The sequence below is a fragment of the Mytilus californianus genome, unplaced genomic scaffold, assembly GCF_021869535.1.
Source record: "Mytilus californianus isolate M0D057914Y unplaced genomic scaffold, xbMytCali1.0.p SCAF_7, whole genome shotgun sequence".
Lineage (NCBI taxonomy): Eukaryota > Metazoa > Mollusca > Bivalvia > Mytilida > Mytilidae > Mytilus > Mytilus californianus.
In genome coordinates this window covers 75,169,904-75,195,585 of record NW_026262723.1, presented here as the reverse complement: position 1 = coordinate 75,195,585, position 25,682 = coordinate 75,169,904, and the positions used below count along the sequence as shown (strand labels likewise).

The following is a 25,682-nucleotide window of genomic DNA, read 5'->3' as shown; positions in this document are numbered from 1 at the left end:
AGGAAGACATGTCATCTTACCCAGACACATTATTTTGACTTCGAGCAAACCAGTCTTTGCTCTTACTCCTTAAAGCTGTGTGCTTAGTTGAGAAGCAGCAAATACCAACTTTGAAAGTCTTTGGTTTGACCCGGCTAGTGTTCTAACCCATCACCTCCCGCACTAGAGGTGAGCACACTACCACAAGACCACCTAGGCAGTTGTATGGCAAGGAAAGTTCTTTCTTATGTTTCTAACAGATGATACTATGGTGTCGAATAACCAACCAAACAAGGTCTTAGGTTTAACATTGAACTGATGAACATGTGTCAAATAAATTAATCACTGCTATGCAAGTGGAAAAAAGGTATGCCAGGAACCCTACTGGTTAGTACTGACAGTATATTGAGTGTTCTTCTGTCATCAGGTTAATAATCTGACACTACTTATTACACAATTACATACAAAGAAGAAAATTTAATTATGTACGGGTACTTGTAATTGTTACTTGAAATTGATAAAAGTTTAAGGGACTTCCAATAGAATGAAGATGCAGTTTTTGTTGGAAACCTTAGTTCATGCATTGATCAGGTCAACAGAACATTGAAAATACACACAATAAATCAATTAGTGCTTTCTTTTATTTGTAAAACAAGTGTACAAAATGGAACATACATATCAACAATACTGATAACATCTAGACTGTTTTTCTGAATGGAGTTGTTCATAAAGGTTTAGAATATTTTTTGACTGGAGTGCATGTCATACCTGCAGAGTTCACTTTACCAGTTATATATTAAGGTTGTGTTAGAGGATGTATGTTCTGCATTAAAAATAAATGTAGCACCACCATTCTATCATTCAACAATTACATTAATAATACAATATTCCCCCCCACCAGATCAAAATGTTTTAGTTATTCATCTTCTAAAATGTCCATCTATAAAAACCATTTAAATTTTCTTTAGATGAGGAATTATTTTACATTTGAGTATATCCTAACCATGCATCTATGCATAACACAAATTTAAGCTACTAAAAAGACAGATTTTCCATAGAAAGCATTTGTATTTCACACCAGGTAATAAAACATCTAAGAAATGGCCAATATGAGTTATTTCTCAGTTTAATATATCAAACAGTTGTCACAAGTTTGGCCTTTGAATATCTTTCCCATATAAAAGTTATTAGTCAAGATATATTCTGGTACAGTAACCATTCTTTTATATCAAATCTGTATAGAAAAAAAAATGTCTTTAAAATATTAATTACAGTTAACTCTCGTTGTCTCGAACTCGGTTGACACGAAATTTCGGATGAGTTGAAGTTTACTCGTGGTCACGAACTTTGTTTCATATAAATATATGTATTTCGACTCCTGATGAGTCGAATTGGATGAGTCGAAATTTCGGTTGACTCGAATTAAATTTACGGTCCCAAGGTTAACAAAATCATTCAAAATTCATTATTTATCTCGAATTAATACACATATGTCAATACATGACCTCTGGGATTTAAATGGATTGAAGAGTTAATCTGACAATACACGTGAAATTAAATTTCTGGTCACTGACTACTGTATTGATTTATGACATGTTTTTTCCACGAGTGTATTTGTTTATTTTTATTTAAAATGTTTTAAAAACAATTAATCGTTATCATACACTAATGAGCTTGGATGTGTATAAAGTGGGGATTAAGACTTACCTTGGGAATCACACAAAAACTACTCAATTGGTGTCTTTAATCTTTTTGTATTTTTCGTTTGAAAAAAAGATTGAGATAAAAGAAAATGAAAAGAAATCTAATTTTTTTAAAATCTCTTGTATACGAGAATGATCAATTTTGTCAACTTTAAATAACTTTAAAAATAACACTAAGATCGATTGGAAATTACTCTCTCAGCTAAAAGCCACAGGGAAAAATTGTAACTATTCAAAGAAATAAATAAGTGAGAAAAAAAATTATTATAATAATGAAAGACCATAACATACAAATACATCGATATAAGACCAGAATATGGATTCCTCTTCCCATATTCATCCGGATTTATTTTAGCTTTACCATGCTAAGCAAGAGTTGTGTCCCTTGGTCTGTCAAACTTCCTGTTTTCGTTTGAGTCAAACTACGGGTATCTTGAAATATTTCTCTGGTCCGGCTGGCTTCGAGATAACGAGAGTCAACTGATTATGCCATAAACATTATTATAAAATACTTAGGGCTTTTTTATATGAGTTCCTGTAGAATTCTTAGGTAATTAAAGTTTTATGTGGTAAGGCAGACAGTATCATCAAATTGTGTTTTAAAAGAATCAGAAAAGTTTAATACTGCTAGGGATTCACCATGTTTAAACATCTACTTACTGCATATTCATATTTCTTTTTTAGAAACTATCACCGGTAATAATAACCTAAATTGAATGAACCTGAATGTAATTCTAGAACATACATCTCCTGCGAATAGAGGAAAATCAATCCCTTCTTTCACACAAGGAAAAAATCAGGAAATATAAAACAAATTCTGAGTAGTTGACAGTTTCGCTGCACTCTTTTTTTTTTTCAGAGTAATTGATGGAAAAATTGTAATGACAATCCAATATGCGACATGATGGAGAGTGGTCTATATGTGTTGACCATTTTATGCTATAGCTACAAGTATACAAAAAACAAAATTGTAACAGGTAGTTTTATAAAAAGTGGTCATAAATATATTCTCCATCTAGAATTTTATATGCTCTGTACAGTAACAAACACTTGTCTAAAAGACAGGTTTAATATCCAGATCTATTATGAACACATATTTGGTCAAAGTAAATACATAGGACTAATAGCCTTTAGTTGAATGCTATATCTATTAATAATAAAAATTAATATAAATTCTAATGTAATAATATAAATAATCTTTCGGACAGCATGCAAATAGCATTTCAATATCAATTAGATCTTTTTACAATTCAATATCTTCACAATTTTATATTTCTTAGTACTTATATCTTAATTCAGTCCCATCTTTAAAATCATGTGACTTCTTACTGCAAGTTACAAGATATAATGTTGTTGTATATTCTACTATAACACTAACATGATTATCAAATGAGTACCATAAATTCTACAAACACCACACAATCTTCACCAATTTTCAGACCATTTAAGTAATCAGTCCTTAACTGCCTCATTTCTGACAATTTTCAGACTGAAGACGCCATTCTTAAGTCATGAAACATGTCGACAAAATAAAATAATTTCCTTGGGGTAACCAGGATATTGTAGACTGTTTTTATTGTTTAAATTTTTTAGGTTTTAAGACAATAGCAGTATACCTCATTATCCATCTTGATAACTCTACCAGCTTTTACCGTCAGGTGTTAATTCACTTGACCATTAAAATTAATTTGTTATGGACTATATATAAATTATAATCCTGGACTACCTTACATTCATTTTCCTCAATTTTCAGACCAATTCATGTAGTTGTAATCCTGAACTGCCAGACAATTACTGTAAACCATTATACGACCATTCACATTATTTCTATCCTGTTAAGAGTGTTGTACACCTCCAGTTAAAATGAAACAATAGACAAACACCACTGGAAGCATAAACTCAATATCCATAACTCAAAATGAACACACATGATGTTAATTCCTCCAATGACCTCCATACAGTAAAAATACAGGTCAAAACATACAATATAACAAACACTTTATGAGATATAATAATACACAAATAACAGCAAATCTTTCCTATATAGGAGATATAATAAAACAAAAATAACAGCAAATCTTTCCTATATAGGAGGAGGTAAGATAAAATTATTTAATTGCCCTTTTATTAGTAAAACCCCTCCCTCCCAAAAACAATGATGCATCCATTTCCCGATATATATGAATCTGTGGAAAACAATATAAGAACCTTCATATTTTAAAATGATAATGTCAATTCAAAAATGAAGTTCTCAATTCTAAAAGAGAGTCAATTCTCAATTTTATCATTTGCACACAAGTGAAATGATTGATAATTATAGATCAACATTTAAGCACATAAATATAAAAGCATTTTTGTAACAAACTTGACAAATCAATTATATTTTTTAATATGTTCCAGTTGTTTTTCAATGATGGGCTAAACATATCCTATCACACCCTCTCTTATGTCAACATCCTAAGGATTCAATATATAGCATATATTCATGTATATAGGAACATAATATAAAATATTGATAGGAAAATCTTTTCATTTGATATACAAATTCACCTCAATACACACAAATTTCAATATCACTGCATTTGAATCAGTCATAACTCACTTAATTATAAGAAGCTATGTTACAACCTAACTTTCATCTATGTTTGTGTTTGTGCTTACTGGCATCATATTCCAGACTGAAATGAATGGTGATCTGACTTCAACTTGCATACATGTTATCAATTATAAGAACTTCCAAAGAAGGTTACTATTATTTCCCATGACAATAATGCTGCTTGATGGTTACAATCAGGGAAGTAAAAGACCATCTTATGACCACAAGTGGTTTGGTTCTACATTAAAAATATAAACAGTAACCAATTGATAACAACAACAAATTGTGGAAGTAATCAATTCTACATTCATCTTATACTGAACATTTTTCCTGACTTTCCAGATCAACGAATACAATGATATTTCGCACCTTTATCAACTCTCTTTCAATTCAGTCTTTGGATTCTTGGGCTTCACTTTAGCTTTTTCAAATTTTGCCGATTATTTTTTCGTTGGTTTCTTTTTATTTGCTTTAATCAGCTCAAACATCTCTTCCACAAAGTCAGTTTTTCCCTTATCTTCAATCTTTTGGTACCATTCTTCCATTTCTTTTTCGTAGCGATGTAGATCTTTTACTGCCTTTTTGACCCATTTCTACAAGAAAAACTTATTAATATTTGTTTTTGCTTTATATACCCTTCCATTTTGTCTGTGTACTACCCGACTCTATACTCTTGAGGTGAATGTAGAATCAGACGGAGTTGCATATCAATAGGAAATCTTGTTTGATTATAGCCTCACATCAATAAAGGGAGATGTGGGGTACTATGTCAGTAACAAAACAAAACAAAAGAAGCCAAATAAAAAAAAAACGTCAAAGTACACTTTACCTCTTGAACAATAGACAAGTCAAATTTTAAATTCTCCCAAGTCTAGAAAAGTTGTAAATAATTTCAATAAACAAAACCAGAGATTTTGGATTAACATCAAACTCAGTAAAAAATAAAATGTATTTAGATATAACTGATGACCACCATATATGATTCCGGACTTTCGACAGGCACATGAACATGTGGCAGAAATAAACTAATTTTTCGGTGAATTCAAACCTTTCAATTTTTATTAATCTTGATGAATAAACATCAATACAGAACTAATTAAACTCTAGTTTCATTAAATATGGCTTATTTTTCCAAACCAAAATAAAACAATGAGCTGCAAAAATTGAAAATCATCAATATCCAACTTGACCTCCATTTTGTCATCCGTAACAACATTATTTGAAAACCATTGGTCAAGTGGGTCATAACTAATTGTTCGGAAACGACATAAAGCACCATTTTCCAATAGATCAAGGACCATAACTCCTAAACGGTAAAAGTGAAATTGTCAATATCAAACTAGACCTTCATTTTGTCATCAGTAACAACATATGATAATTTGAAACCCATTGGAAGAAGGGTTCATATGTTATGGCATGGACACTGTTGGCAGCAGCCTGAAAAGCTAAGGGACTTATTTGAGGATAAAAGATGGTAAATATTAACTCAATAAAAGAACAGAGTTCCAATGTCCCCGGCATTGCACATATTTTATCTTTCCAAGGTACAAGGGCAATAACTAAAAAAAATTCGTAAGGGTTCCGCGGAACCCAGTGTCTCGCCTACTTTTTCTGTTAATCGCAGGCTCAACAAAAATGAGGAAGTAAATCAATAAAAATATTCCTCTTGATACTATCTTTTGATTGTAAGAAGCTTCTGTCCAAGTTTGGTAAAATTCCAGGATAGTTTATGAATCTAATAAATGTTTAAAAACTTTAACTGCAGACTGAATGTAATGTTAACTGGAAGAAAACAAAATTTCCAAGCATTTGATCATAAACAAGCTTCTGTCCAAGTTTGGTACAAATCCAAAATAGTATAAGAAAGTTATTAAAATTTTAAAAACTTTAACCACAGAGTGAATATGTTGTTTCCTGGCAGAAAATCTAAGTCCATTTAAAAGTAAAATACGGAAAAAATGGATTTATTTTTTTACAAAATTTCCTTCTAGATACTAGCTTTTGATCATAAACAAGCTTCTGTCCAAGTTTGGTACAAATCCAAAATAGTATAAGAAAGTTATTAAAATTTTAAAAACTTTAACCACAGAGTGAATGTGTTGTTTTCTGGCAGAAAATCTAAGTCCATTTAAAAGTAAAATAAGGAAAAAATGGATTTATTTTTTTATAAAATTTACTTCTAGATACTATCTTATGATCATAAACAAGCTGCTGTCCAAGTTTGGTACAAACCCAGGATAGTTTAAAGAAAGTTATTAAAATTTTAAAAACTTTAACCACAGAGTGAATGTAATATTTACCGGCAGAAAAACTAAGTCCATTTATAAGTAAAATACGGACAAAATGGAATTTTATTTTTACAAAATTTACTTCTGGATACTATCTTATGATCATAAACAAGCTTCTGTCCAAGTTTGGTAGAAATCCAGGATAGTTTAAGAAAGTTATTAAAATTTCAAAAACTTTAACCACAGAGTGAATATTTGTGGACGCCGCCGACGGAATGTAGGATCGCTATGTCTCGCTTTTTCGACAAAAGTCGAAGGCTCGACTAAAAGCCCTTTTTTTTTGTTCTCTAAAACTCTTTATTAATATCTTAGATAAATGAAGGCTTCAGAGCAAATGCAATGTGATTTCCATTATAATTAAAATTTCCAAGGGGCATAACTCATTAAAACTGTTTGATCAGCATGTATTTTAGAAAGTGTCAAAATCATTGCTGATATAAACCTATGATATAAGTTTCATAAAATTCTGGCAATAATTGTACACATGAGAGCACTTACAATGCAATTTTCCACATAATTAATGTTTCCAAGGGACATAACTCTTTTAAAAATAATTGATCGGCACTGATTTTCAAACTCGTCAAAGATATTCCTGATGTAAACCTATGATATAAGTTTTATAAAAATCTGGCAAGAATTGAACACATGAAAGTGCGAACAATGCAATTTTCCATATAATTAATGTTTCCAAGAGGCACAACTCTTTTAAAAATAATTGATCGGGACTGTTTTTCAAACTCGTCCAAGACATTGCTAATATTAACCTATGATATAAGTTTCATAAAAATCTAGCAAGAATTGTACCAACGAGAGCACTAACGATGCAATTTTCCATATAATTAATGTTTCCATGGGGCATTACTCTTTTAAAAATTATTGATTGGCACTGATTTTTGAACTTGTCCAAGACATGGCTGATATAAACCTATGATATAAGTTTCATGCAAATCTGGCAAGAATTGTACAGGTGAGAGTGATAGCAAGACTGGACGGACAGATGGTCGCCTGGCATTTTTATGTCCCCCTCAACACTTTGTGCGGTGGACAAAAAGCTGTCAACCATGCAGCAGTCAGAATAAACATACAAATAATAAAATACTATCAAAGATTTGAAGAATCTATCATTTACAGTTTTTTTGAAAGTGTTTAATGTTATGCCACCAATATAAAAAGTGTTTACCTGTATATCACATTGTTTCTTAAATCATATTTTTAACAAGTACGAAAAGAGAAATATCTTATAATAATAATTATTACCTCCTTCTCTTCATCTGATAATGTACTCCATAGTGGTCCCTAAAAATAAAAGAATAAAGTATAAAGATAAACAGATTCCCCACAGGATCTCATGCAATATGATATTTCTCTACTTCAAAGTGAGACTGTCTGATGAGGAGAAATATCATACATCACATGATAAATTGGTAGAATCTAGATTTCTTAGACATTCAAAGTTTATCACCTTCTGCTAACAGGAAATATATTTATACATAGATCCACATAAATTAAGCACAGATCAAATGTCTACTCAATGAAATAAAAAAAAAACAATTAGATAATATGAGGGTGATCAGATGGGTTTGTTTAACCCTCTTTTACAATATATTGTTTAATAATAAACTTTGTTACCTTTCTCTTTCCTTGTAAATCTGTATGTTAACAACACTTCTATAACTGATTGTACATATAGGCAGAACTAGTTATTTAATTAAACTATTTACCTCCTTGTGATGGTGTCGGTATATTTGGTAACCACTGGTATTTTTCTTTGGAACTTCTAGTTTTTCTAATTCCTGCAATAACAAAAATATCTAAAATTTGTGAAACTTAGGATTTCTACAGTTCTCATTATAAAGCTTAGGAATAAACTTCATACATTTGAAATGGAGGCCAAATCTTAAGGGATTTCCTTATATATCCCAATTCAGCTACAACTTATCAAAGGTTGTCAAGGCAATCAATCAATTGAATAAGGTTGTCTTCAGACAGTCATTCATGAACACTTGTCATATGTCTCAAAATAAATTTACCAAACACACATGCAATCTGACATACATATAAAGCACAACAAATGTATAATTCATATTTGCCATTTTTTATTAGGTGTCTAAAATACACATGTTCAATGTATAAATAATATGTGTAGGGACAGTGTTCCATTATCTTATTCTTCCAATGGCAATAACTACTATATAATACATTTCATACATATTCTACTAAAAATGCTGGTGTGAGAATGCTTACAAAGCAATTTCCCATAAAATTTCTTTTTCCAAGGTGCATAATTCCTGCAAAAATAGTTAAATGGCGCAGACTATCAACCTCATACATTGCCTTGCTGATGTATACTTTTGATATAAATATCATAAGTAATGCATAAGAAATGAAGGCCTGAGAATGCTTTCATGCCATTTTCAATATAAATGATATTTAAAAGGGACAAAAATTTGATTGGTACTGATTGTCTAACTCATCTGATTTCATTGTATTCTCAAAACTGTCTGATTCTTTAATGGACTACAGCTTAAAAGGATTTATTTTACCTTTTGCAATAATGACACTTTTACATCTGATCCATCTCCTTGTTCAACCATATTTTCAACCCATTGTGTCATCTTCAGGTTGTATTCTTCCCTAGCTTCAGCAGCAAGTTCTTCAAAAGACTGAAAAAATGATTGAGTAAAGAATTGTTGGAATTTAATTATTTTGTGAACACTTATGGGTAAATTCAAAAACAGCAGTCAAATGCAAGAAAAAAGATCAAAAATGTTTTTGTTATTCCTGTATGTTTACATCAATGGTAACAACGTGTCAACTTTTCAAACCTATAAACGGGGTATTTCTAGAAAAATTTCTAAAAGAGGTTTGCACTTTTTTAGATCCCAATAACCATTATATAAATTTTTTATTTATCTTTAACTTTTTAGAAAATTCTAATTTATATATTGTGTATAAAACACCAAAACACCATTTCAATAATAAAACAGGTGACATGTTTTCCAAGGAATTTAAAATTTAAATAGAAATATTGGGACTTCTCATGACACATGGAGATTTGACACATGCAATTCTGTGTTGCAGTTGAATAGAAAAAGAAAGATAAAATAAATGGGGAATGTGTCCATGGGACACAGATGATGCCTTCACTTGCATATAATGTTATAAAGGGATATAACTCAAGAACTGTAAAAGTGACGCTACCCAAATTTGTACTTGATCTGAGTTTGTGGTAATAAGCAATGTTTATGTTTCATAACATTTGGTTGAGGCAAACTAAAGTAAGAGAACAGAAACGAAAAATTCAGCAATTTTTCCATTTATAGAGGGGCATAACTCTAGAACAGCAAAAATGACGCCACCAAAATTCGAACTTGATCTGTGTTTTGTGGTAATTAGCATTGTGTATAAGTTTCATAACATTTGGTTGAGGCAAACTAAAGTAAGAGAATGGAAACGAAAAATTCAGCAGTTTTTCCATTTGTAGAGGGCATAACTCTAGAACAGCAAAAGTGACGCCACCAAAATTCATACTTGATCTGTGTTTTGTGGTAATAAGCATTGTGTATAAGTTACATAACATTTGGTTGAAGCAAACTGAAGATAGAGAACGTAAACAAAAAATTTAGCAATTTTTTCATTTGTAAAGGGGCATAACTCTAGAACGGTTAAAGTGATGCCACCAAAATTCGAACTTGATCTGTGTTTTGTGGTAATAAGCATTGTGTATAAGTTTCATAACATTTGGTTCAGGCAAACTAAAGTTAGAGAACGGAAACCAATTTTGGGACGTACGTATGTACAGACGGACAAGGGTAAAACTTAATGCCCCCTCCGCTACGGCGGGGGCATAAAAACAGTCTTAACATCAATCTGTAAATAAGTTCAGTCATGTATAATGAAATCCTTTCTTTTTCAGTCAGAGATCTATAGTCAATTCACATAACTATAATTTGAATGTCTATCATTCCTTGTCATTTAAAAAGCTGATTAAATAGAGAATACAAATTTCATGTTCTTATCTGTATTTATTGAGAAGAGGGACAGAAAATAATCTATGTCTGTCTAAGTCAAAAGTGTGATATGTGTTCCGATAATATAATTATGACTTTCATTTTTCTTTCATATTTTACCTGCTTATCTTCTTTAGACAATTCTCTCCACTCATGTCCTAGCATTTGCACATATTCCTTAAAAAGAATAGAAGCATTAATCTTTTTTCAATGGAAAAGGATCAAATGTCAAGTATCATACATTTTTTTCCATATTGTAGAAATAATTTTAACACAAAAAAGTTTAGAAGCACAAAGACACAATTGTTTCATGTTCTACTAGCATAGTTCCATGAAACCTGTTCAGATATAACAAATAATTGTTTAAATTGCATTTTGCAGCTTTAAGCAACTGTTTGACAATGTACATGTACATAGAATGTATTTGCATTATATTTTTGTGGCAGGAATTGTGTGACCTGTCTTCAAAGATTTGCCTCATTACAGAAAATATATTAACAATTAGTATAAATACAAAACATAATAAAATGCTTCGCTGAGCGGAGCCTGATGCGACCGCAGAGGTCGAACCCTGAACAGTTGGGGCAAGTTTGGACACAATATTCAAGCTTGATACTGTCTGAATTTGGATTGTGATCAAATTTTTGACATAATATAGGTTTCTGACACAAAATAAATGTGGTCAAGATCTTAAAAATTTGAAAAGGGACATTTAATTTACCTAGAATGGTCTGATATCCAAAATCTAACAACATGGTTAGATTCAGCATATAAAAAAACACCAATAATTTAATTTTAGTTGAAATCAAACAAAGTTTAATTTTGGACCCTTTTGACCTCAATGTAGACCAATTTAAAAATGGGGCCCAATATCCAAAAAAATTATACAAGGTTAGAACCCCCAAAAATTAAGACTTAATTAATCCCATCAAAATTGGTTAAAAAATTTGTTATTTGTTTTCAATTGAAGATTTCTTGCTATTGTGCAATACTGTGCAATTGTAGATTTCTTGCTATTGTGCAATACTGTGCAACTGAAGATTCTTGCTATTGCGCAATACTGTGTTGTTGCCCAATACTGTGCAATTGAAGATTTTTTGCTATTGCGCAATACTGTGCAATTGAAGATTTCTTGCTATTGCGCAATACTGTGTAGTTGAAGATTTCTTGCTATTGTGCAATGCTGTGATATTGCACAATACTGTGCAATTGAAGATTTCTTGCTATTGCGCAATACTGTGCAGTTGAAGATTTCTTGCTATTGCGCAATACTGTGCTATTGTGCAATACTGTGCTATTGTGCAATACTGTGATATTGCACAATACTGTGCTATTGCACAATACTGTGCAATTGCGCAATACTGTGCAATTGCACAATACTGTGCAATTGAAGATTTCTTGCTTTTGCCCAATACTGTGCTATTGCGCAATACTGTGCAATTGAAGATTTCTTGCTATTGCGCAATACTGTGCAAATGAAGATTTCTTGCTATTGCGCAATACTGTGCAACTGAAGATTTCAAAAATTTGAAATTTCAAATATTTTGAAGAAAAAAAATGAAACCCCCGAAAAAAATTGGGAAAAAAAAAATCCCCCCAACTTTTTGAACCCCCCCCCCCCCTTTTGGAGTAATTACCCCCAAACTCAATCCCAGCCTTCCCTTTATGGTATGGAACCTTGTAGTTCAATTTTAAAGAGATCCATACACTTAAACACAAATTATTGTCCCGAAACTACAAAAATGCTTGTTCTCGGCCCCTTTTTTGCCCCTAATTCCTGAACGTTTGGGGCAATTAACCCCAAACTCAATCCCAGCCTTCCCTTTGTGATATGGAACCTTGTGGTACAATTTCACAGAGATCCATACACTTACACACAAATTATTGTCCGGAAACTACAAAAATGCTTGTTTTTTGGCCCCTAATTCCTACACTGTTGGTACCATCACCCACAAAATCAATCCCAACCTTCCGTTTGTGGTATTGAACCTTCTGGTAAAAATTCATAGAGATCCATTCACTTAAACTAAAGTTATTGTCTGGAAACCAAATGTGTCTTCGGACGACGACGACATCATAGCATTATATGACGCAAAAATTTTTTTGCGGTCGTATAACTACTACTCGGAAACTAGCCATATCATCAATTCCATTAAAATGTTGCCAACTGAGATATTTCTAGGTCATTATTAGTAAATAATACACACACATCAATATGAATGAAACATTGCAATTCATTAATATTCTTCATATGCATGAATTTCCAAAATTAAAGACCAAGTTCCACAAGTTAATTTCTATCAAACCTAGAATGAGCTTTAACTAGAATGATTAACTACAGATTTTTCTGCTGTCACCTTTTTCTTTATTCATTACAAGATTTTGTAATATGTTTCCATAGTCAGATACAGACTAATGGTCTTATTGTATGTTGACCACGTCTTTTTTTCCAGTTTTTGTGGGTTGCTGTCTAGCATACCCCACATCTACTTTTATTCAAATTTGTAATATTCTAGTGTATGACTATCATCTACAAAATGCTCATTTTACAAAGTGTCTAAATTTTAATAAATTTACAAATTATTTCTAGTAATAAAAGCATATCAAATAAATCAATATCCATATGTACTGGCTATGTGAACAATTAGAAATTGAATGTTATAGCTATGACTTGGTTCATGTGTACCAGCACTTTCAAGTATAACTAGTGAGTTGCTCAAGTCTTAAAGGTATAGAACCACTAATTCAGGCCTGGTCGGAAAGAACATACAAGAAAGTAGTACATATTTTAAACAAAATAGTTCCTACGCATAGCTGTATCTTTGTCAATAGTGGGAATATTTGGGTAGTTTTAGTATCAAATCAAATGAAAGCTTGGGGACTTGGGATCACTGTAGAACCCTTGTTGAAAGTTTTATTTGAATAATAAAGAAGTATATGAAATTTTAATAGGAGGGCTCATTTGGCCTGTTGTTCAGATCAGAAGTTCCTGTTTTTGTACTATCAAACTTCCAGGAACCAGTACGCTCTAATATGCAATTAAAGGTATGTTGATTTTTTCAGCACAAGTCAGCATAAGGTACAGTTTTGACATGAAATAACTGCCACTTTATTTGAACTTAAGACAAAGTAGCCATTTATGCTTGAAATTGCAGAATTTAACATAGAAAGCAATGGGGCTATGAATTAGTGGTTTTATACCTAAAGTGTGCCTAACTCCCCTTTTAATGAGAGTCATTGCCATTTGAATTAACTATCAATCTCCCAATTCAGACATGGCTTTGTATTAATTCATTCTTCACAGCATCCTCTTCATTAAGAGTTGTTACAAGTAAAAAAGCATTAAAGATGGTGTTGTTGTCAATACTTACTGTAGCAGACTTATCTGAATATGGATTTGGCATTTTACTATTCACAAAACACATGTATGACGATAAAGGTCTCTTAGGTAATCCATGCTCTACATTCTTCTGAAATAAGAAATAAATTTATAATCAAAATTTGAAGTAACTATAAATAGCTGTTTCAAATGCCAATTACCTTGTATTATAAAGAAATTATAATGGAAAAATCCAGATGACCAATAATAGAATTTTATCTAAATAGCAGAATGGAATCATCTGTGAAACATCAAGAGTTGCTGCCATTAATTATGGCTTTGATGATGGCAAAATCTGTTTTACTGGTAAGACAAAATATTTGTATAGTTTATTAGTGCAAAAAAAACTCAATAAACAGCATTTTAGAATTTGATTGCATTATATGCATAAAGAATTAAATATATTTTTTTTCTACCTTTATTTTTCTCTTTATCAAAAATCCCAATGTATTTATACTAGTTCATTATTTTCTATTTCGGCAAAATTTGTTTAGGAATAGCAACTGCTATGCAGTACACCCAAATTAAATGGGGTTTTATGAATGATTGCTATCAAGTTATTGAACATATATTTTGGTGTGGTCTGTGAATGTCTAAGTGTTTGTACTGTTTCTGTGTTTTGCAATTAGATTGTTAGACAATTCATGTATGACAATTTATGAATTACAGTATTTTTTAGATTTTAAAATTTGTGGATATAACATTGCAGCTGTACACAGATGTAGCATGACTGACATCAAGTAAAGAATTCAGTTCTAATCAGTGCCAGGCGGCTGTATTGAACTTAGAGTGAGGTGTTAAAGGCTTCACTGACGTTGAAATGAAAAGCATTGTTTCGTCAAGTGTATGTTATTGTAGTGATTTTGTGTCATGAACACCATATCCTAAACTTTTCCTTGGAACTTTAATACACAGAAACTAGATGTTAAAGGCATAAGAAGTGTGAACATCCAAAACATTCTTATGTTTCTGGTGGTTTTGTAACATTATTTTTCAGTATGAAAGAAAACTTGCTTTCTCAACAATTTCAGATATCAGATTTTACTAATGTGTAAATAAGTGTCAATGATTTACAATTTTTAACTATTAACTCTGATTATAGCTCTTAAATTCACACAACTAACATTTGGTTGAGGCAAACTTAAGTTAGAGAACGGAAATGAAAAATTTTGCAATTTTTCCATTCATAAAGGGGCATAACTCAAGAACGGTTAAAGTGACGCCACCAAAATTCAAACTTGATCTGTGTTTTGTGGTAATAAGCATTGTGTATAAGTGTGATAACATTTGGTCGAGGCAAACATAAGTTAGAGAACGGAAACCAATTTTGGGACGTACGGTACGTGTACGTACATACGGACAGGACAGACGGACAAGGGTAAAACTTAATGCCCCCTCCGCTTCGGCGGGGGCATAAAAATACTACAAACTTGCACCAATGAAAAATGTTTTAAATCATCAGAGTTCTAGATTGTCTTCTCTTAGTTATTTCCTCCGTTCTTGGAGCACCCGTATCACACAGAGACAGAACTTGACTCGCACCTTTCGAAAAAAAAGAAATACTACAAACTAGCACCACTGAGAAATGTTTTAATCATCAGTGTTCTAGGTTGTCTTCTTCTTCTCTGAGTTATTTCCTCCGTTCTAGGAGCACCTGTGTAACACAGAGACAGAAGCTACTAATTGGACATTCAAACTCCTATGGAAGAAGAACTGACAAACTAATAAAAACTATCAACATAATGCATCAGTGCATAAAAACAGTTTGAGAAACACGAACCCAGTTTTTTCTAGTATCCCTCTATATCCCAACTCCAGTTAGTGGTAGTATAATTATATAATTAGCATTAATCTGTAAGTAATTGTAATATAACCATGTGGGAATATTTTCTGCTAACATTTTTATAATGGAGATGGACAGATGGGTCTGAGGCAATTAATCTCTATTTAAATGTTTATAATGCATACATGTTTTTCTTCTTTTTTCTCCTTCTTTTTCACCTTTTCTTCTCTTTTCTGTCTCTTTGCTTCCTTCAGTAATTCCTTTTGTTCAGCAGTAAGACTATCTTTGAACTTTTGCATTTCCTCCTTATAAGCTTCTAATCTTACCTTTGCACGGTCTTGATACCCCTTTAAATATCAAAAGACCAAATAAAAATGCTGACATTAAAAAATATTTTGCTTGCTTTACAGTAAATTCGTAAGTTTTAAAATAAATTTGTAAACAAAAAAGAACCCTGTGTCTCTCCTCCAATTGCTGCTGTAATGTTGACTACAATAAGATAAGTCCATTTATCAGTAAAATATAGAAAATAAACTTAATAAAATGCTCTGCTGGGCGCAGCTTGATATGACCGCAGAGGTCGAACCCTGAACAGTTGGGGCAAGTATGGACACAACATTCAAGCTTGATACAGCACTGAATTTGGATTGTGATTAAATATTTGACACAGCATAGGTTTCTGACACAGAATGAATGTGGTCTAAGAACTTAAAAAATTTTAATTTACCTATTCAAACCATATCATTATTATTTGCTTTTATATATAAATCAGAAATAACCAATTTAAAATGGAAAATTTTAAAGAAAAAAAAAAAGAAAAAAAGGAAAAAAAAATCCCCCCCCAATTTTTTGAACCCCCTTATGATTCATCACCCCTAAACTCAATCCCAGCCTTCCCTTTGTGGTATGGTACCTTGCAGTACAATTTCAGAGAGATCCATACACTTGAACACAAGTTATTGTCTGGAAACTAGAAAAATGCTTGTTTTTTGGCCCCTTTTTGGCCCCAAATTCCTAAACATTTAGGGCAATTACCCCCAAACTCAAACCAAGCTTTCCCTTTGTGATATGGAACCTTGTAGTACAATTTCATAAAGATACATACACTTACACACAAGTTATTGTCCTGAAACTAGAAAAATGCTTGTTTTTTGCCCCTTTTTGGCCCCTAATTCCTAAAATTTTGAGGCAAATTCCCACTAACATCAATCCCAGCCTTCTCTTTGTGGTATGGTACCTTGCAGTACAATTTCAGAGAGATCCATACACTTGAACACAAGTTATTGTCTGGAAACTAGAAAAAAGCTTATTTTTGGCCCCTTATTCCTAAACGTTTTGGGCAATTACCCCCAAACTTAATTCCAGCTTTCCCTATGTGATATGGAACCTTGTAGTACAATTTCAGAAAGATCCATACACTTACGCACAAGTTATTGTCCTGAAACTAGAAAAATGCTTGTTTTTTGCCCCTTTTTGGCCCCTAATTCCTAAAATTTTGAGGCAATTACCACCAACATCAATCCCAGCCTTCCCTTTGTGGTATGGTACCTTGCAGTACAATTTCAGAGAGATCCATACACTTGAACACAAGTTATTGTCTGGAAACTAGAAAAATGCTTATTTTTGGCCCCTTATTCCTAAATGTTTTGAGCAATTACCCCCAAACTCAATTCCAGCTTTCCCTATGGGATATGGAACCTTGTAGTACAATTTCAGAAAGATCCATACACTTACACACAAGTTATTGTTATGAAACTAGAAAAATGCTTGTTTTTTGCACCTTTTTTTTGCCCCTAATTTACTAATATTTTGAGGCAATTACCCCAAAAATCAATCCCAGCATTCCCTTTGTGATATGGAACCTTGTGGTACAATGTCAGAGAGATCCATACACTAACACACAACTTATGTCTGGAAGTTACAAAAATGCTTATTTTTGGCCCCTTTTTTGCCCCTTATTCCTTAACTGTTGGTACATAACCCCCAAAATCAATCCCAACCTTCCTTTTGTGGTATTGAACCTTATGGTAAAATTTCATAGAGATCCATTCACTTAAACTAAAGTTAAAGTGCGAAAACCAATGTGTCTTCAGACGACGCCAACGTCATACCAATATACGACCGCAAAATATAATAAACTGCTTCGCTGAGCGCAGCTGGATACGCCCGCAGAGGTCCAACCCTGAACAGTTGGGGCAAAAATGGACACAATATTCAAGCTTGATAGAGGTCTGAATTTGGATTGTAATTCAATATTTGACATATTATAGGTTTCTGAATAAATGTAGTCAAAGAACTCGAAATTGGTTATATGAATTGAATTTATATTCAATTAAAGATTTCTTGCTGTTGTGCAATACACTGTGCTGTTGTGCAATGCTTAGTAAATCTGTTGTCAGACTATAAACAAATAAAATCTTATAACTCGGAAACCTAAATTCGAAAATTTATAAAAATCAAAAGGGAGCTTACAAAAATAGATATAAACAATTTACCAAAGTTTGAGTTATTGTACGAAAACTGGAAAATCCCCCTTTTTGTAATGAATAAAACCCCATAAATCGGAAACGGTAAATTCGAAATTTATAATAAACGAAAGGGAGCTCACGTCAATAGATATAAACAATTCACAACGTTTCATGCAAATTGGTGAAATTGTTTTTGAGTTATTGTCCGAAAACTGGAAAATCCCCCCTTTTTTAATGAATAAAACCCCAAAACTCGGAAACGGTAAATCCGAAATTTATAAAAAACGAAAGGGAACTCAGGTCAATAGATATAAGCAATTCACAAAAGTTTCATGCAAATTGGTGAAATTGTTTTTGAGTTATTGTCCGAAAGCTGGAAAATCCTCCCTTTTTTAATGAAAAAAACCTCAAAACTCGGAAACAGTATATACGAAATTTATAAAAAACGAAAGGGAGCTCACGTCAATAGATATAAACAATTCACCAAAGTTTAATGCATATTGGTTATAGTGTTTTTGAATTAATGTCCAACATGTTGACAACTGACGGACGGACAGACGGACGGACAGACAGACAGCGGTATACCATAATACGCCCCGTAAACGGGCGTATAAAAATTAAACCTTTTCTTCAAACGCTATTTCTTAATCATGAAGAACCTTTTGTCCATTTTTTTTATAATAAAATTACATGTAGTTTTGACAAAGCTATTGATGTTTTATAAAACTTAACACAGACTGCACATAAATGTTGACATGCAAGACATGACATGCTACTGCATATTCATTTTGTACATGTATATGGGAGTGGATACCTCTTTGTGAGTTTTTCTAAACTCACTTGACCATCAAACTTAACATTACACAACATTCGAACAATACATCTACTCTAAATCTAACAAGTACAACTTAGGCAGTGAGGCTTCAAAATCTTGAAAATAAGAAAAAGTATTTTGATGCTAATGTAATTGAGTTAAAAATATCAAGATTTATTTTGTTCATAGGATCAAATACATGCAGTAATTCTATTTTACCTTCCTTGTAACATCGTCTAAAGATTCCCACATACCACTACATATCTGTACAGCTTTTGATGCTTTCTTTTTGTCTTAAAAATAGCAATGTGTAGAAATTAGAATTCATCATTCAATCATTTTAGTTCTATCAATGATGTTTCATCTGACTGGTCCTTAAGAGCTATTTTCTCCATCTGAAACGATTGCTGTCCGTGAATTCATTTTGTAACTGTCCAATACTTACATAGTGGAAGAATCATACATCAATCATTACCTGACAATAATCATGGACAATATATTCAAAAAGATTATAAAGATCTGGTTTAAAATTCTACTGATTTAACATGTGGCTGATACGCATGTCTGAAGAAACAAACAATATTGGATTACCACGTCAACATACCTCATCCAGAATCTAACACTTATTAAATAAGCTATTATAAATTCTAAAACTTCCCTAAAACATGTCTGCTTAAGATTACTTAACTGTTAAAACCCTTATTCTAAGATGTCTTCCCTATTGTCTATTATTTAATTTTTCTTAATGAAGATTACTTTTACTGAAAATGTAGGTTAAGGTACAAATAAAAAGCCTTCCTCCAATGTTTTATAATCAAATTCTTTGTGCTAGTTCAATAAAATCTGAAGTTCAGAACTAGCAGTCTCAGTTGATGTCTAGACAACAATATATATAAAGTAACTCTGAAATTGGAGCATCACTGCCAAAATCAATAAAAAAAAATCTTTTTGGTTTTCTACTGTACATGCTAACAAATGGTGGTCATTTTTGATATCACTGAATGATTTGAAAATGTATTCACAATAAGATCAATGATTTATTTGATGGATAATGAAGGTTTGCTTCTCATTATGGAAAATGATTTGTATCAAGCTAAATGAATTATGTAATTAATTGTGTGGACAGTTGTTTTATTCCAAAATGAGGAAATGCTATACATTTGTTTACATGGATAAAACTATGCATTGTGGCATTAAGAGGCATAAAAACATTATTTACTCATGTTACTGTCAATGCCTACCTGTTTGAAGATTATTATTTTCTACAATCTCACTATAATGATTTTTATAGAATTCCAAATAAGATGTCATTGGTCTTTTTGGAGCCTTGGGCAGACTGTGAATATCAATCTTGTCTTTCTTTGTTACATAGTTTCTGTTTATACATAACCTGTGAAAAGAAATAATATATAAATCAATATATTGCAAAGTATAATTCAGTAAATCATATCTCCCTTGAATTTTAGAATTGTACAACATTTTACACAACCTGACAATACACAAGTGTAGTTAAAAATAATTGGTAGCCTCTGTTTTGAACATAGTCAGGTGTGAGCTTTCGTTCCTTGTTGAAGTTCTCACTGTAAATGTGAGAAATGAAGCCAAGAAGAAAGAGCACTTTTTGGTTAAGTGATTTGCACAGTACATGTAGGTATTATAGTGTCATAGAGATTCAGTTATATGGCATAGCATATCAATTCTTTTCAACTACATTTACAAATTCACTTTAAAGTTTCAAGGATCTGGTTTGAAAACTGTAGGTGACTAAAAGAAGTAAAATCAAGCTTACAATCAGTGCAATTTCAGGAAAAATCAAATATTTTCTGATGAATTTGTTGTTTAGGCCAAAATAAATAGTGTGTTTCCTATTTCACCTCCAAACAAATTAGGTAGGGTAGGTAGGTAAAATGTTTTATCTTATGAAAACATTTTTTTTTTTATTGTTGACAGCAGAAAAAAAAGTTCCAAATCAGTGCCACCCTTTGCCGGATTCTTTAATATTTAGAATAGACCTTAAATCTATAGCATTTCAGAGGTTCCGAAGGTTTTTTGGGACCACAGTGGTCTTTTCTCCAGTAATTCTTCAAGCTTTACTGGTCAACTCAGCATTTTAGCAGTCTTTTAAATTATGAGTATTACAAAATTCTTAAATCTACACTGGTCATTTGGTCCAGTAATTGATGACATTTTACTGGACCAAACCATTTATTACTGGACATTGCCACATGTCTGACGGACCTTGGGAATGACTGCATTTTTAATTTTCTGTTTTAGTTCTGTGTCAGAAATATGACAATAAACTTTAATGCAAATTTTATTCATTTCATGGGCCTAAATACGGAATATGTTCTTGCCAATCAATTATCTTAAACCAAATATGGCAGTGAAAAATCGTGGTATGTTATTATGTGTGGCCTAGTCGAACTTAACAATGTATATGACACATAGGGTACGTGTGAGAGCAGATTATTACCCCTCGATAGCATTGTGAACCAATGCTAAGAAGATGTTGATTATGATGTTTCGAGGGTAATACTCTACCCTTGCACCCTCTTTATTTGATATATGACCTGTGTCGGATAGAAATCAACTTTAAGCAAGTGCATGTGTACATTTGTAAGACTTTGACTGAATTTGGAACATTCAAATACATAATAAAAGATGGATTTTGGTCTATTTTGTAGGGTTCTTATATCAACTCAATTTTCAAACAGTTACAGACTTTGCATAGAAATTTTTTCAACTCCGAAAAATGGTTGTCAGATGTATTGATATTCATTTGCATAAGGTCGATTTCTATCAGCTCATATAAAGATGTGTTTTGCTGTTAGACAGAATGTGATTTTGGAAGAGTGGGTGGTTCTAACAATATTAAAATTCCAGGTTTTGATGAGTGAGAATGTTAAATCTTGTTCTTAATATGCTGGTCAAATAAATTGCTGATATAAATACATGATTTTTTTCCTTTTCTTGTATAAATTTTAATGGGACCAGCCAGAGAAAAATATAAAAAGAATAAAAGTGACATGGTGCCTGGGCAGATTCATTTATAAATGAACATGAATCATACACCATGTCTGCCTACTGTGGAAAGCTTCTTTTTCTCTTTTTTTGTTACACATTGTTCAGGTTGGGAAGAACCCCTCAATGTAATGAGTATCCCTTATACGAGGGGTAAATTTCAAGTGATATACAATATATTTAAAAAAAAAAACAGTTCAAAATACTAAACATGCTAAAGGGCACATATTTATATTATTTGCAGAAACAACATTTGTTCCCAACCAGTTGTTTGCCTCCTGTCATCATTAACTCAACTTCTCAAAGTCATTGACAGGCGTTAATGCTGCGTCTTGAGCACAATTTTGTACAACATTCGCAAGAGTGTTTTTTACAACAATAGCTGCATTGGTTTTAGCAGTAAATTGAACATGTTACACTCTAAATAAGTTTGTCTATAATTCACCAACAGATACTGTCTGTCCAACCTTGGGAACGATTCTAACTTTTGGTCCAAAGAAGTTGAGCAAAATATACCAGCTTCATATTTGTTTAATCTATAGGTTCATCATGATGTTCTTCAAAAAGGTTCAACATTTCATAAGTATCTAGAAACGATGTCATTATATTTTTTTGCGTACATGTGATCGTATTTTGCATAATTTGATGGCTAATAACCTGCACGGATGGCGACAAGACTAGCTGTGGAACCGTAACTGTAATGGTCTTTATCATGTTTTCTAATTTGTGCGGATGGTCCAGAATTGTCAAACAATATCATAAGGACCTACAAGCTACGGTTCCACAGTAACGACAAGCCATGCTAGTTTATTCAAATCTGGTTCTTGATACGCTTTACTTATGTGTATTAGTCGAAATTATCAAACGCTTTGAAGATTAATAGTATTCTTAACGAATAATCGGATCTGGGGAAAGACCGAAAAATCCGTTTTTTTTATTCTTTTTTCATATCATCAATAAGAAGTTTAGGGTCGGCGTCGGAATCAGAGGTAGGGTCAGGAAATCGGAAACACAATTTAATTATTTTGGCCTTATAGTTTTTTTTCCATAAATAGGAGATTGCAAGCTTGATTTTACTTCTTTTAAATGCTTTTCGAAAAACTATATACTTCAGAGTCAAAAGTCGGTAAAATGAAAACAGTCTATTATTGTTATGTTCTCACTTAGTTTTATGGGTGATTGAAAAGGTGTCAACAAATACATATACCAGTAATTTGTTTAAAGGTGATAAAAATGGTGTCAACAGTACATATGCCTGTAATTAGTTCAAAGGGGAATACAAAAATGTCAACAGTACATGTGCCAGTAATTAATTTAAAGGTAATTAAAAAGGTGTCTACTATACTGGTGGCAGTATTCAGATGTTATCAGGTCCTGTTTATTCAATAAGTCATGCATATGATACACAATCAAAAAAAAGAAAAGAAAAAATGTAAGTGGTAACTTTTCAATATTAGCTGTTAATAATTCTTAATTTTCTTTTTTTTTTTTATCTTGTAAATGTTATTTATGATGATTCTTTAAAGTAATCTGTTAAAAATTAAACTAATTTAATTATTAAGACTGGTAATAAATTTCAAATATAGCAAATAACATCGTTCGTCATACTAAAATTCTTCTAGAAATCCAAGTTTATAGTCTTTGGGTTTGTTTTATGCCATGTTTGTAAGATGGATAATTTTTGGTATAGACCAAGCTAATTATAATCCAAGTTGTCAGAGAGCAGGTACAGAGAAATATAAACATAAAAAGTAGAAAATAGACCTATCTTCCTAAATATGTAATGCATAATTTGATTAATATTTCTTAACGACATTTGGAAACCGGTGATGTAAGGTGAGAGTTGTCTCTATATGATATTTTGCTGAAAAGCCATGTTGTGTCAGTTATTCGGTTCTTCTTGTAAAAAGAAACACCATGCATGTCTTACCCAATGCTATAACTAGAGGGATAAAGTTTAAATACACAAAATTTTGAAAATGCAAATGTTCCAGACTTGGCACATGTTGCTAATAGCGCCATTTTTTGTAGGTCAGAATGGTGAGGCTAAATACCAAAATACAATATTGTTTCTAATCATGTGACCATCCAAGGTATTTTTTGCGTCCATCTTCTTCTATGTAATGTAAAATTAAAAAATATGCAGAAACATACGTGTATCATATTCTCTACTTAGATTGATTTTATTATAAACGTGTTGTAGTTTTGATTTTTTGGTATTTACGGCTTCTTTTTGTTAAAACAATATTCGGTTTTCAGATTTAGTTCGAAAAACTTTATGGATTGTTGTACAAAACGAAAGAGGAGGATTCTGAAAATAAATACTAACTGAAAATAAGTAAATTTGCACGAGACAGGATGGGAATTAATATTCTGCAAAACAAAATGTCGCAAAAATCCTTCTGCCCCCCCCCCCCCCCCAGAATATCAGATGATCGCCACCATATCTTCATAAACAAATTTCCAGATGTAGTCTTGAGTTTTGTCTATGAAAATTATGATAGCTCATATCAAAATATTTTGTACATGTCCGAAAACTTATATGATCTCTTAAAGTCAGAAGATAACAAGCATTATATCTATAACTTTTAAATTGTAAAAGAGTCCTTCATATTTATACGGTTTAATGTTAAAGTTAAAAATCAACAAATTTTCGATCGTTAAGATAAAGAATAGAAATACAGCTGAACAGCCCCAGGTAAGAACAGCAAGCTATGGCATCAACTCCTTCACCACACATCTGCAAACATTTGAGAGAAGAAAACAATTGTCATCATTTTTCTAGACTGATTGTTACCTGGAAAGGTAATTTATGCTAATGCAATGCCTACAGATAATTATCGCTTTAATATATAGTGATTTTTCTGCTTTATGTGTTATAAATACAGTTTATGTGTTTCAAATCCTTGAGTGTTTTAAAGTGCTTTGTGTGCTTTTAATAATGATTGCTAACTGTACTTATATATATTTTCTGCATAGTACAACATAATTACTTACATAATGTATATAGTATATGTATGCTTCTTCAGTGCCATGCTTTGCTTTGATACTGTAGTTATTGTGTGATTGGTACGCTTGCTTTGTTTTAAACTTGCATGTCACGTTTTAATATTATATTTGTAATAATACGATTTAAAAGCTTAGCAGAGCTTATAATATGTTTTCTGTGTACTAAAATTCGTCTATAAATATAGCTTTATTTATTTGAACAAAAAGTATCAAAGATTTGTTATTAACACTTGATTCTACAAAATAATAATAAACAAAAACTTAAGAAAGACAACTACTTTGGCAGGTTTTAATCTATTTATGATAGATTTTTAGATATTCATTTTGACAATCATGACCAGGAGATACAATTCGATGAATTTATGTTCTCTCGTTGACTAGTATATGAAAAATCGCGGAAACAGCAGATCTAAATTACTGTACAGAAACAAAGCAACACTATTCAAACGTGTAATGTATATTGGTCGTTATTGATACTAATTTATAGTAGAATCTACTTGCAGGAATACCATTTTTTATGTTTGAGAAAGCATTGTGTAGATTTAGATGTTTGGCGGAGAAGTAACTGGTCAAGTCGAATGTTAAGGGGTTTTCATAAAGAGCTTTATGTTCAGTTAGAGTGACATTTAGTC

At 31.9% G+C, this 25,682-nt stretch overlaps 1 protein-coding gene across 1 annotated transcript; it reads right to left on the bottom strand.

Moving 5' to 3' along the window:
- Nucleotides 1-602: 602 nt before the first annotated feature.
- LOC127708491 (transcription factor A, mitochondrial-like) lies at nt 603-24,073 on the bottom strand. Its single transcript, XM_052213379.1, has 10 exons — nt 23,972-24,073; nt 20,262-20,410; nt 19,240-19,313; nt 15,924-16,085; nt 13,948-14,046; nt 10,697-10,753; nt 9,110-9,229; nt 8,288-8,359; nt 7,824-7,862; nt 603-4,871 (listed from the first exon to the last, which is right to left on the bottom strand). The coding sequence occupies exons 1-10, from the start codon at nt 24,061-24,063 to the stop codon at nt 4,719-4,721; spliced, it is 1,017 nt and encodes a 338-aa protein (XP_052069339.1). The 5' UTR covers nt 24,064-24,073; the 3' UTR covers nt 603-4,718.
- Between the last annotated feature and the right edge of the window lie 1,609 nt (nt 24,074-25,682).